At 34.2% G+C, this 14,734-nt stretch overlaps 1 protein-coding gene across 1 annotated transcript in view; it reads left to right on the top strand.

Annotated features, from left to right (window-relative positions):
- Positions 1 to 14,358, top strand: part of LOC122837051 (polycomb group RING finger protein 3) — a 48,241-nt gene extending 33,883 nt beyond the window's left edge. The window contains exons 8-10 of the mRNA XM_044127117.1: positions 3,807 to 3,944; positions 6,732 to 6,812; positions 7,454 to 14,358. Of these exons, the coding sequence (XP_043983052.1) occupies positions 3,807 to 3,944; positions 6,732 to 6,812; positions 7,454 to 7,501 (267 nt within the window). The 3' untranslated portion in view covers positions 7,502 to 14,358. The remainder of the gene's footprint in view (positions 1 to 3,806; positions 3,945 to 6,731; positions 6,813 to 7,453) is intronic.
- Positions 14,359 to 14,734: the final 376 nt, after the last annotated feature.

Below are 14,734 nucleotides of genomic sequence, written 5' to 3'. Positions count from 1 at the left end.
GCAGAAATGCCCACAGAATAGCTAATCCTGCAGTCTGAATGCAGTGATGTGAAATGTCACCAAGAGGTGGAGAGGGAGAGAGCCGGGAAATACAAGATGACATATAAAAGAGGGAGAAATTGCAGGAAATTGCAGGATTGAGAGGCCAAAATGGCTGCTGACAGTAACAAAGGTGATGAGGTAATCATGAAATTGCAGAATTTCATTCGCAGGATTTTTGTGTTTGAGGGTAACTTCAGTCACCCAGCTTCATGCTAGCTTCATGCTAGGTGACTGAAAAGGTGAAGCTTGTCGGAGGAGGAGAAAAGAGAGGAGGAGCAGAGGAGGTTAGGAAGAAAATGATGATGTTGAAGGAAGGGGAAGAGAGTGATGGGAGAAGATGAGGAAGGTGTTTTAGAGCTTTCAGGAGAAAACAGAAATAAAAGCTGCCATTAAACGACGTTTCATCCAGACTGTTGAAATATTTTGTTCACTACATACACCTGTACAGACAGAAGAGTGTCAAATGCTTCTTTATTTTAGACTTTTTCACAAATCGTTGCTGTTTATTTTAACCTTTCTATATACAAATCAAAATAGAAAATGAAACACACTGGCCCTCAATTACTTTCAACTTGACAGTGTTTTTGGAGATAAAAATGTTCAAGCTAATTATACTTTCACTTTGTTATACATCAAACATAATCAAAATCAAATCTTTCCTGTATATTTTTATAAATTATATCCCCAAGAAATTACATTTAAGTCTGTAGACAAACTTATAAATGAAAATATAATCAAATATTATTGTATTTATTTAGCAAATTATTTCATATTTATTTAAATTATATATATTTTTGTAATTTAAGGGGTTTTAGCTCATCACAATAATTTCTTGAATCTCTCAAACTGAAGTACAGTTGTTTTTCTAATTCTTCCTGACCTTTAGTTTTAATTCACAGTTTTTTCTTTAATTTCAAATCACTTTTATATACACCTTATAAAGAGTTTATTATATATTTTGTTTGCTGTTCTGAGCTCTACTAAATCATAAATCTTTAACGTATTCAATGTAAGAAACAATTGATTGATTGAATGAAAATAGTCAGACGCAGTTACGGTTTGGATAACGTTCTGCTTCAGGTTTTGTGTTGGTTTTATACGAGTTTCCTCAAATCTCTACACAGTAATTTATCTATAGATTGGTTTTAAAATGGGAATGTTTCAGAACCTCCAAAAGCAGCTCACCAAATGTGCTGGGTTGCTAGGCGACGAGCAGGGTTGGCTGTGGTTGCTAGGTAACCAAAGAACATTAACTTAATGCCAAAAGGTTTTTTTTTAAACCTTTTCCATTGAGACTCAAATGGAAGTATAAAAATGTCCAAAATGTGAATTTTCCCCTTTATGACACCAGCAGTATATATGTTTTTAATTTAATAAATTAAATTGTAATTTTGGTTCTGTTTACTCAGATTTTTGCGGGTTTTTAAAAACGGAAAGAGTTTAGAACAAGTTACAGAGCAGAGCTTCAGAAGATTCACGGCAGCATTTCTAGGCCGGTAGGATGAGGAAGACGAATCCCTCTTCCTCTCCTGGTTCAGTCCGGTGTAAGAATCGACAGGCGACCCGCCACGCATGGCCGACCTCCAGAACACTTCGCAGCTGCCTCTTGGACGACCTTTCAGAGCGTGACCTTGTGGCGCAGGGCACTGCTGGAGAAAACTAATAAAATGTCTGACCAGAGTTGGGTAGTAACCACTTACGTTTACTCAATTACATTTACAGGCGTCATTTTTAGGAGTAGCTATTTTTACTTCACCGTTCTTTGAGTAATTTTATTGCTACTCTTAGTTGAGTGAAATTTCTGGATTCTCTATTTACTGAATGAAAAATAAATGTTTTAACCAAAAATTTACCATAAAAAGAGACACACATGAAGGTTGTTAAAGTTTTATATTGAAAGAAACTGATTTAGAAAAGTTTTCTTTTGCCTGATTTTGTTATTCTTTGTTACCTACATGAATTACTGTCAGTTTATATTTAAACTGACAGTAATTTATATTTAATTTTATATTTTGGTCCTTCTGGTGATGTAACTTTTAAATATTGAATGATTGATGATTTAATCAGTTACTCAGTACTTGAGTAGACTCTTTAGCAAATACTTCTTACTCTTGCTTGAGTACAATTACCTCGGCTACCGACGCACACAAACAAAACTTTAGAAATCAAGATTTCTCAAGATATTGCTTAGATTTGAGGTTAAGAACTTTATGGGTTTATGCAGAAAGAATTGCGTTTGTGTATTTAAAAAAATAGCTGTAAATGTTCTCATTGACGCCACTTGAAGCCTCAGATGTCCAGAGTCGAAGCTCGAGCAAATATTCAACATGAAAAAGTTGCGTCAGAGCTCTGCAACAGCTCTGTAATGAGCCTGAAGCTTTTTATGCGCGCCTCACAAAGCACACACAGTGTTTTCTTTGCTCTCCTCTGTCTTGCATCAGTGCATTTGTGTGTTTAGCTGCAGGAGCCCTCCTTGGCTCCGCGGACCCGTCGGTAATGTACTATAATGTTATAAAAGTGCCTTGCAGGCCATCATCGAGCCGCCGCAGAGTCCAGATCACCAGCAAGGCTTTTATTTTACATTACGAGCTTCCCCTCACTGCCAGCGCCACTGGAAACCAGACACACTGAGATGTTGGTCTTTGCTTATTGAAGGGCAGACTGTTCAGCAAAGCACTGCCACTGTTTATTTGAAGATGTTTAAACGGGGGTTGTCGTCGCCTCCTGTCTCCAAAAAGAGGAATAAAAAGAGACAGAAGGACAGTCCCACACGAAGAGCTTCGTTTCTCCTGTTTTGTCTCTTGATGTGTGAGTCCCAGTCATGATAATGGTTTCTGACCACGCTCCGTTTCACCTGAGGGGGCAAAACAAATTCACAGGCCGGTGGCAGGGAAAATCGGTGACATTCAGGAAGCCAATAGCAGATTAACATCACTGATTTAGCCAGCTTTTCTTATGAAAGCAGAATAGAGCATCTATCGCATGAAGGGCTGCAACTAACAGTTATTCTATTAATCGATTAATCAATTTTCTGATGATTTATCAGATAAAAAATGGCACTGTGAGGATTTTGCACTTCACTACTTAAGCCTTTTTTGTATACAGTATTAGAAATACTTTAAAATGTGCAAATAAAAAATATAGAAAATACACTTCTTTGCCTTAAATGCAATAAACTGTGTATATTTATATATAGTTTTGACTTAATCACTGCTTTGACTGCATTCTCTTGCATATTCCAGTTAATGGTTAATCTAATTAGTTGACAATTATTTTAATTACTCCGATTAATCATAATTAATTATTTCATCCCTATATGCAACATCTGCCTAGAGTAGATCTACACCATTGTGCAGTACTGATGGTACTGATGGTACTGCGCAATGGTACAGTACCGTTGTGCAGTATGGTTCTGCACAACCGTAGTACCATACTGCACAACGGTTGGGCAGATCTGATGATGGTCAGATCATCAGATGGCCCATCTGTTCTTTTAGCAGATGGTCTTTTTTTAGAGATTTTAGAAATAATTGTGTACTCTAGTTGGTGATTAATCGATAATTAAGTTAGTTGATTAACAATCGATTAGTCATAATTTATCAAATTATTTCAGTCCTACTTCCACAGATACTAAAAGCTATCTCTCCCAGCAACAATCACAACGCTGCAACGCTTTTAGCACCACTGCAAATTGATTGATTGAACATTTATGTCCGTGGAGTTTCCGCAGGTCCTATAATCACCATTTTTCTTTTGTCCAACAGGTCAGCATCTGCCTTGAGTGCAACAGCAGCAAACTTCGAGGTCTGAAACGTAAATGGATCCGCTGCTCAGCACAAGCCACCGTCCTCCACCTCAAAAAGTTCATCGCCAAAAAGCTTAACCTGACATCGTTTAACGAGGTACAGAAAACAACACACTCCAGGCTGCATGGCTGAATCTCACCAAGTCACAAAATCACTGAACAGTCTATTTATTTCTGCACTTCTTCCATAGTAACTAAATTATATATCTTTGTGAAACACACAGCAGTATATTGCTAAAAAATGATATATTTTTACAGGCTGATAGAGAAGATATGAGATGTAATATTAGAAAAAAAACATTTTATATATAATTATATATATATATATATATATATAATATAATTTTGTCTGCAAACTTTCTTCTGGAAAGCAAATATCTACGTGGTTGAGATCAGGCTGAATGATAAATCAAATTAATTGTTATTAAACAATTATTAAAACAATCATCAACTAAGTTAGTAATCGATTGATTATTGAGTAGAGTACACAAACTCTTGAAAGGGGAAATTGCTGAAAAATTAACATAATTCAGATCAGTAAACATCACAAAAAATATAAATATACATTTGGCTGCAAATATTTTCTACCCAAAACTCCTCAAGCGACGGCTTTAACTTCACCTCATTAAAATTGTGTTAAAAAAATACTATTAATTCATATATTAATCCAAAAAAATAATCAACAAATTAGTAGATAGTTTGTGTTTTTTAGCTACAGATGCATCCTTTGCTACAAATAATCAAGCGTTCATTAAAGGAATGCTAAGTTGTAGCATTTTAGGCAATGAAACTCTTGTTTTCTGATTTTAAAAGTATTTGAATTATTTGCTCATTGCATAGTTAAAAAACTGTGTAAAAAAATGCTTAAGGGGTAGAGTGAAAAATATGGTAATTCTCTTAAACGATTAGTCGATTAGTCGTGACGTTTAGAGGAAATTTCTTGAATCTCCATGCTTGTTTTACATGATTAAAATAAAGTTTTTCCTTTTTATGCTGTGACTCATTCGTGCCCTTTGTGTTTGGTATAATTTGCATGAAAACAAGCCCTCATGATATCAAATTTTTCTATTTATTGTCTTTGCCGCCCCGTTCAGAGCAGCAGGGGGGAGGCGAGAGTGGGCGATAATCTGACAGATGGATTTTTAGATGCCTGTGAGAAATCGCCACAATCGCCTTCTCGTTGCCTATTTTTCCCGTTTTTCCTTCGTGTCTTTTAATATTTTGGCTGTCACACAGATGAGTGGGTCGGCTCCATTAGATCGTCGACTTGCGTCGCGCGGCTCTGAAGCGTCGGCCGCGCTTTACCCCTCCGGCTATTGTTGTGACGTTCACTGACTGTGAAAAGATGCTCGTAACGACTCTGGGTTTTAAAACCGAGAGCATAAACACACCCGTTTAAATGTTTCTGCAGGAAGTCTGATGCTTAATAATTCAAGAAGAATAGGAACGTTAAAGGTTAGATAGAAACCAAGAAGGAAGATGCTCAAAAATAAACCTACCAGATGATTCAATTTAAATTAAAACTACGAATGTATCATATGGATCCGTGCTCACAACCAGAACTTTGTCACTTTGAAACAACCAGAACTTTGTCACATTTATTCTTGTAATAACGTGAAATTTTATTTGGGGAGCAACTTTCCAGAACTTCTTCATTTTTCTCATTCAGAACTGTTAATAACTCTGAAATCTATGTGTAATATGTCAATAATATTTCAGTATTTATTCTGTTTTTAAGTGTAAGAAGAAAAGATGTTTTATGTGAAACTTCGTCCCAATTTTCAGTAACTGTATTGCTTATCATAAATCAACTTTAATTTTGTAATGAACTCTTAACACTGAAACTGAAAAACATTTTAATATCCAAAATAAATCACAACAACCACAAAGTTTAGTAAAATGAATGATGATGAAGTTGTAAAGAAAGTTGCCCTTCAAACATGTTTAGCATTTTAATTTATCATGCGATTCATTTATTGATTAATTGCTTGGTTATTCTTGCTATTCTCTCCCATTTATTCCATAAGAGAATCAATAAAAAATTATTAAAACTCAATGATTAAATTAAGACCTTATGTGTAGTTCAATTATATAAATCACTCTTTTTTTTTTAAGAAAGCTTAATTCAAATATTAATGTTTTTCAAGAGCAGCATTTGCCGCACTACGATTGCTGTTAGCTTAGAAAGAAATAATAAAAACATTTTTATCATAATTTTTATCGTTATCAAAAGATATTGAGATAGAATTTGAAGTCCATGTTGCCTACCAAAATGACCAGTTGTAGAGATTTGCTGTTGATAATTTGTGTAATTTCTTGGACGTTTACAGCTTAAACTCTCTACATTGTTGCTGAAACAACTTTTAAAACCAGAATTTAATATTTTCAAGTCAACATAAAGAAATGCAGACATTTAAAATATGCATTTCTGAATAATTATGACCGTGATTTATGTCTTATATTTTAGTTTTGTTTTGACCTGACCAGTGCAGCAGTGTACCAGCAGGTGGCGCTGTGACGCACAGCCTCCCTCTCTGTCTCAGTATTGACCTGCAGACGGCGCTCTGTAGAATATCAATGCTGCTTCACGGTGGGAATAGATTCATCGAGCTAGCTGTGTGTTCGCTATCGAACCTCGGCCGTCCGGTTCCTTCTGTCGTTCACTGAGGTTTCACCATAAACTTCATCATCATCATCATCATTCTGCACAGATAAAACCAGCAGCAGAAATCCTCACACTTCACCCACTGAGCTCATCCAGTCGGCTTTCTGTGGGGAGGAACATTTTAATTTCCTCCTTCGATCTCTCTGATCTTATGTTTTTCATTAAATTTGCTTTTTTGTTTGTTTGTTTGTTTTTTCTTTTTCTTGCTTCTTTTTACAGCTGGACATTTTATGCAACGAGGAAATCCTGGGAAAGGACCACACTTTGAAATTTGTTGTTGTGACAAGATGGAGATTTAAGGTAACAAATTCTGGCAGTTTTGAGGAAATAAATAGGAATTCCATCATAAAGACAAGAACACAATTAATTTAAATTTTATCGCCTGTCGGTTATGAAATCTTTTTATAGACTTAATCCTGTTGCATGTTGTTAAACTAAACCCTATTCTAAACAATAATTGGTTTTTGTCTCCTCTCATTTGTTGTGTTTCCATTGTCCACATAACTACACAAAAAATAAATTTGCTTAATTGAAATGCAACAGTTGTGAAGAAAAAAGTTTTTCCACTAGGATGAAGTGTTTTTTTCGGCCATCTCAGAATTTGTGTATTTGGCAAAACTGCAATGGAAACAGTTTTTATGCGTCGCACGAGTCATGTGATCAGCAACTAAGAGAGTCCAGCACTGCAAAAACACAAAATCTTACCAAGTTTTTTAGCCTGGTTTCTAGAGCAAATATCTGAGTAGTGTTTAAATTAGACAAAACTAACTCAAAAGTGCCTTTTGAGCAAGATATGAGAGCTTGTCTTAAGTAAATAATGATATTTTTGTTGAAAAAGTATAAGTTCAACTGATAGATTATCTGTTTGCACAAAGATATTTGCACAAGAGACTATAAAAAAATACTTGGTAAAACTTTCAAAATGTTGTTGTCCATTCCAGAAATCTCCACTCCTGCTCCATTACAGACCGAAGATGGACCTGCTGTAGCTACAACGGACACAATGGTTGTTTTATTTGGATCCTTTTGGTCGGCTCCTTCGCCGCAGTGAAACTTTCTTCTTTTTATTTTGATTTTTTTTTTATTATTATTTATGCAAAGACGATCAATCAACACCAAGCAAACACCTGACGTCAACAAAAGCCAGCAATTCGACATCTAATGAGACAAAAACTGGCACAGAACCTGCAACACCGGCGCGATTTTACAAACTAAAACAACCTTTTTCTTCGTCTGCTACATCCTACATATGTGAACAAAAAGAGAAAAATGGAAAAAAAAGGAGAGAAAAGCATATATTTATACTTTTGTACAGAAAAGACATGAACCAAGACACTACTGGTGCTCTGTTTACACACAAACAAGATGTCGGGAGTCATCTGAACATGTTTTTGAGCTTCATCCTCCTCAGACGATGACTGACGGGAGAGGAAGGTCTTTTTTTTATATATAAATAAGAATATACATAAAAAGGCGTCTTTTCACAACACAACATGTTCTGGGAGCACAGAAAGTTTATGGAAAAGTTATATAACATCCATTAATTTTAGGCTGATAAATCAATTTCCTCTGAATTGTTTTTTTATTATTTTATTTCCATTATGTCTGATTTGGATTCCTGATGATTGTCAATTGTGAATAGGCTTTTTTTTTGTGTGTAGTAATTTATGTTCGATATGCTGATATTGTACATAAAATGTCATTACAGAGAGATTGAAGAGAGACTTTAGACTGTTAAATAGAAAAGAGAGTGGATCCCTGAAGTGCTATCTATATGGTGATAAAGACAGACTTGCTATCAGTATCAGATTATATGAAAGCATCTTTATGTTGTCTGACAAGGACACAAAACAGCTTATATCAAATCTGCAACCATTTATGTGTTTGTGGGGTCTGAATATGTGAATTGACTTTAAGGAGGAAAACTGTCCCCAGCTTCAAGCTCATGTAGAGAAAAAGGCGTTTAAGATGTCGTGGTTTAGGCAGATTGAAGCCATTTAAATGTAGTTTTCCTCACACTAAGCAGTCTTTAACATCCGTCCTCGTGTTCCTGCACTTTTTTTAGCAGCAGAAATTTACAGAGGGGGATTAGGGCCACTGAATTAAAAAAATTAATAATTCTGATTTATGATCTTAGAAGATTGAAGTCAGAAATCCGAAGGAAAAAACAAAACTGGAATCTGACGAAAGTCAGAATTCTGAGAAAGAAGCCAGGATTATGAGATTAAAGTCCAAAACATGCTAAAAGAAAAATCAGAGAAAAATCAAAACAATCTAAAAGCTAGGAAGAAAGTCAAAGATCCCAGATGTTTGACTTTTTACACAGATAGATAAAAATAATAAAAGATAGATATTTATATCTAAGTAACTTTAGACTAAAGTCAGAAATATGATAAGAAAATGTCAGAAGTCTCATGTTAAAATAAAAATTATGAGATCAAAGTCAGAATTCTAATTTAAAAATCTCAATTCTGAGATAAAAGTTGAAATTCTGAGATTAAAGTTAAAAATCTGAGATTAAAGATGGGATTTTGAAGAAAAAAAAGACAAAATTTTGAGGAGTTTTGACAGTTTTGACCTTAAATTCAGAATTCTGTGGAAAAGTCAGAATTATTTTTAATTTTTTTCAGTGTACCTAACCCTCTTCTGTAGAAACTTAATTTCTAAGGGTTTTTATAATCTGGACTCATCAGCTCCACTTGCAGCTTTTTGGTGTTTAAATGTGGACAAATTTGGGAAAAAGGCATTTAAAATAAGAAACACTTCAGAATGGTCGTCTCGCTGTCGCATCTTTTATTCTCACTCCCAGCTGGAGAAGCTGCACAGTCTTCTGATTCATTCCTGAAAAATTTATTTGACATTTCAGTTTTTGTTTCTGCCACAAGTATTGGGATTTAAAAAAAAATTTTTTTTTGCAGGACAGCCAGCATTCAAGAACACAAATTCAGGTTTTAACAGGGGCTGAGGCATTACTTAGAGCATTTTAATATTGAAATTGAGAATAAAATGACCACAGCTGGGTCGTTTGGTGCTTTTTAAATGTGCGTTTGTAATATTAAGGAGATTTATTCTGTAACCACATTCTGTTCTTAACTGTGTGATGCAGCAAATCTTCTAAAGTTCTTCTCTTAAATCCCCAGATCTTAGAAAAGTTTCTTGCTTTTCTGTTTTTCCCAAGCAAATGCAGAACCGTCACCTTTTCACATGTGAAATGTTTTATTTAGATGCTTCTTCATGATGGGGAATAACTGAAATGTTATTTAAAATCATTCAAGAAGTTAAACTGATATTTGTTTTTAAGGATTACAACTTACACAATATTTTCACTTTCTGAAAGTGAAAATTTATTCACTCATTCATGTAAAAATACATGAATGAATGTATTTTTATCATTTCAACAATAATACCATTTACTGACATGCACTGTGTCTCCATGGCAACAAATCCAGACAAACGCAGCTGACACATCTGCACCATTAAAGCACTCACAGCATGGCTGCTCATTGTTTTTGGTTTCTGTGAAGCCATTTTATTAGAAATGCATCAATTTACTTTTATTATTATAGTCATTAAAATATGTTGTAAAACAATATTTAGGAGATTTGACCGTGAAAAAATAAGGAACTACAGCCTTTTGTGCATCATCTTCTGCCACACTTTTTCCTTCCACTTCACTTTCCATTAACATCCGTCCAGATGCATCTCAATAAATAAGTCTATCTATGTAACTTTAGACTAATTACATCTGTACTGATGTTTTCAAGCCTTTATTTCTGTTAATTATGATCTTTTTTTAATTTACCACTCATGAAAACTCATTTAATTTCTTAAGCTTCTCTAGCAATAACTTTCTGTGGCATTTCTTTTTAAACCTGTTCTCATTTTTACTAAACACAGAATATAACATCAGAGAACAATCTATCATTTTATTTGCCATAAAAAAAGTGAATTTTGATGCATTTTTATGAACAGAATTTTTTTTTCATTGCACAATTTGTGGCTGCTTTACTAACTACAAAACATAATCAAGAAAAACTAGGACCTAAACATCAAATAATTACCATAAATAAACAAAAATGTACAAAATTATGTTCACGGTAAAAATTCAGTATTTAAAAGTTCTTTATTTGCCGTTTTTCACTTTTTGGCAAATTTGATTAAAATTAAAAACAGCGACAAACTTTATATTTTATGGGATTTTTTGTGGGAAACTCGGTTATGAAATTAAGTTTCAAATACTTTTAATAGACTTGGAGGAATATTTTCAATCAGAAAAAGTTATTCTTGAAATGGCTTTTAAACCAAAAACAATGAGCTAACAGGACTATTTTTCTTTTTCTTGGTAAAACACTTAAATTGACATTTTCTGTACTTCCAAATCTCTTTTTAAAGGTGTTTTTTTCTTCCCTACTTCAATAGAAACTCTAAGTTTGCATCACAGCTGCTTTATTTACACATTCATTTTGTTAAACGGTAAAACTGTTCAGTTCGTCGACTCTGGGCTTTTAAATATCTGTTTTGTGTATTCCAGCTTCTCCTCATCTTTGTTGGTTTCTGCTGAACTTTTTCTGTTTTCCTTGAGGTACATCAGCTCTTCTTCAGGTGAAGAAGCTGTAAAACATCCAACATGGTGCTGCTGTGACTAGAAAACAAGGAAAATCCGCAAGAACACAAAATATTATAAACTAGTTTTTAATAGTTTCTAGTGCAAATATCTTGGCTCACTTGAATTAAGACAAAATTAGCCTACAGGTAATTATACCAAGATATAAGAGCTTGTTTCAGGTCAATAATGACTAAATATTGATGAAAACGTTATGTTTCCACTGACAAATTATTTCACCTGTAACAAGACCTTTTCCCATGTTTCAAGTGAAATAAACTTCCAGTGCGACTATTATTATTATTTTAATTTACTTAAATCAAGCTCATAGTTTTAGTTTCCAAATTTCAAGTGTACTAAGATATTTGTACGGCAGCGTTTTAAACCTGTAAAAGATAGAAAAATAGAGGAATAAATTTCCACCCAAAAATTCAGAAATTTTTAGATTAATTTAAGAAGTTTTCTAGAAAAAACGAAAATTCCAAATTTTTTCTAGAACTTCTGATATTAATCTTAAAATGTTAGTTTTTTGGCAGAAAGTTTTTCTCTCTTTCTCTCTCTTTTTTTTATCTACAGTTGCTCTTGGACACCATCATATATTTGCACTAGAAACTAGACCAAAACTACTTGGGTCAGTTTTGTGTTTATGCCGTGAGAATGAACCACAAATGCCTCACTTGCCCGTTTATTCCTGCTGTTTCTGCTGTAATTGAGGGAACTCAGTTTGAGAAGTTAACGGTTGTCAGGTGGTATAATTTTTCAATGTGGTGCATCTGAAATATTTAAGATTAAACAGCTTTAGGTTGTGCAGTGGATTGAAAAATAATTTGTGGACAAATACTAACACAGTTTTTTTGTTCAATGGTGATGGAAAAGGTGGAGTTTTCCCTCACAGTGACGGTCAGACTTCATCACTGGTGCTTTCTATGGTGCTAACATTCCCTCATCTCCAAGTTTTCCTGCACAAATCCAGTCCGCGACGAAAAGGCGCTGTGCGAAACGTCACCTATTGGTTTTTGTTTCTGGTGTCGTTTCTCGTCGGTTCTGCCTCTCTGTGCAGATAAAGGTGCTGTTCCCCTCCCTCGTTCCTCCGTATTGATTTGTCTGCTTTACCCAGCTGCTGCGATTGAAAGCCAAGGGGATTTTAAACAAGTTGAGGCCCGATGAGGCGGATTCTGTGAGAACTAAAAGTAAAGTGGTGAGAAATTAGATGTGCTGGCACCAATTTCATGGCTCAAATAGAAATCACACTTTTTATGGGATTCTTTGGTGAGATGTTTGCACCAGTCAGATTGAGACTTGCTTGGTTTCAAATCAGCTGGTTCGGTTTTAACATCCCAGACTTTCTGCGGCGCTCTGGGGGAAATCTGAATTATTATTTTTTTTTAATGGATTCTGCTGATAAGGTTTTCACTCCCAGCTGACTGGAACAGATCGATGTTTAGCTCTTTATTGGGACCAACATTAAGACATGCTGCTTGTCAGAGGTTCATGGTAGAGCTAGCTCAGCTGCAGATAAACATTTTAATAAAAGGTCTTCTATAAGGTTATTCTGCTGTCTCTCTTGCATTAAACAATATTTCCTCAATGATTCTGGCTGCAGACTGAACTTTTAAACAGACTCTGCTGTGAAATAAGTCTCCACTTTGAAAGTGTGGAAGGTTTTGTTTAGCTGTTACTGAGAAAATGCAAAAATCAGTTTTCAAACTATGATTTATTATTTTAAAAATCCTATCTAAAGCTGACTGACTCACCATAAACCTTTAGTTTCCTCATTACCAGAAAGCATTGCAGAGCTTACATTTCATAAATCATTTTATTTAGCCATATTGCCAGATTTCAGTTATTTTGAAGTCCACACTTTGACTAGGACTCTCCAACACCCCTCCACCCCCTTTTTTTTAGTCATTACTATTTTTTATGTACATTTTTGTTACTGTTGTTTTATCAGACACTCGGATCTGGACTTTCTGGTGTGATTGCCAGGAATGTTCCTCTACTACACTGCAAAAAAGAAACAAAAATGGTTTTATGTCTAAGTACACTTAAAATTACACAAAATTAACTTACAAATAACTTTTCAGCAAGATACATGAGCTTGTTTTAGGTCAATAATTCATTAATATTTATTTTAAAAAAGACAGAATATTAGGACTATCATAAGAATAAATAAAAAAATAAAATTACAAGGGTGAAGTTGAAATAATGAGAATAAAGTCGTAATATTTTAAGAGCAGTTTAATATTTCAAGAATAAATTTATGGAAATAAACTTGCAATACTATGACTTTATTCTTGCATTATTTTTGAATTCTTGTAGTTTTAGTACCTTTTTCTTATTACTTTGGCTTTATTGTTGTAATCTTAAAACTTTATTATTGAAATATTACAATTTAATTCTGGTTATGTTTTTTCTTTGTGCGGTCCTAATACTTTATGATAGTTTGATTTTTCTACTCAATAAAGGAAATCATAATTTGAAAACTGCATTTTGTATACATTTTTTTGTCAGATATTAAAACTGGCTTGATTTTCTGAAACATTTAAGTCAAAATCAAAATAAATCTTTGAGATTTGTTATTTTCACATCGCTACAAATTATTGCTATAAATTCTTGATCAAAGGTGAACTTGTTGTTTTTAAATTAAACAAAATTTCTTCCAGATCTGTGGAGATTTTCTCTAAATTTGATCACTTTTAAAATGTTTCTATCTCTGCTGAAGGAGAAATTTTTAACTTGCCATGTTTTGTCTGTTTCTTTGCGACTGAGTTTTCCTGTAGTGTTTTAATGTTAACAAAATTTTCCCTTTGTGAGCGCAGAAAAAGAACATGTGGTTTATTCTATTTGCAAACAAAGTGTGCAATATACCTTTTCCAGACTGTTTCAGCCCCATTGTCTGTTTTTTGTTTAGTTTTTTTGCAGCCAGCTCCTCAGGTCTCTAAATGCCTTCTGGTTCCTCACGTTGATCAGGAAATCTCACACTAATCCACCCAAAACACAGAGATAGATTTGGACTGGATTTTATTTCACTTTCGTTTCCTTTTCCTCCTGCAGGTTAACTCAGGCACTTATTTGGTGTCCTTGTCCTTGTATTATTTATTGCACATTTTATGATCTGGTTTACACTTAAACACAAGATGTATCGTGGTTTAGGATTGGGCTGGAATTTCTTACATACAAACCTACAGAAGCTTTTGTCAAACCATAAACGTGTATTTCATCAATAAATGCCTTTTAAAAGTATATCTGCTGATTTATTTTCTTCTTTATCTAGTTGTAGGAAATGTCTGCTGCAGATTTTCTGATAATATTTTTGGGGTTTTGGATGTTTTTTTTTTTTTACTAGTAATAGTGGGAAAAAATGAATTGTAAGTCAGCAATAGTTGACTTGTCTTCATTGCAGCAGTAAAACCAGCTGACCAAACATGCTGGAGCTCAGCTGGGGTTGCTAGGTAACAGTGCAGCGTGACTTAACAATCTGAAGGTCTTTGAAACAACTCATTTTCTAAACATGAACTTATTGCCAAAGAAAACAGCTGGGTGTTTTTCTAAGCTCTTGGGTTGGTTTTAGAAGCAATAGAAACCAAAATGGAAGAAAAAACATTTTAAAAATGTGATT

This window comes from Gambusia affinis, linkage group LG09, assembly GCF_019740435.1.
Source record: "Gambusia affinis linkage group LG09, SWU_Gaff_1.0, whole genome shotgun sequence".
Taxonomy (NCBI): Eukaryota; Metazoa; Chordata; class Actinopteri; order Cyprinodontiformes; family Poeciliidae; genus Gambusia; species Gambusia affinis.
Note: the sequence above shows the minus strand (reverse complement) of the source record. Positions and strands in the feature narration are given on the sequence as shown.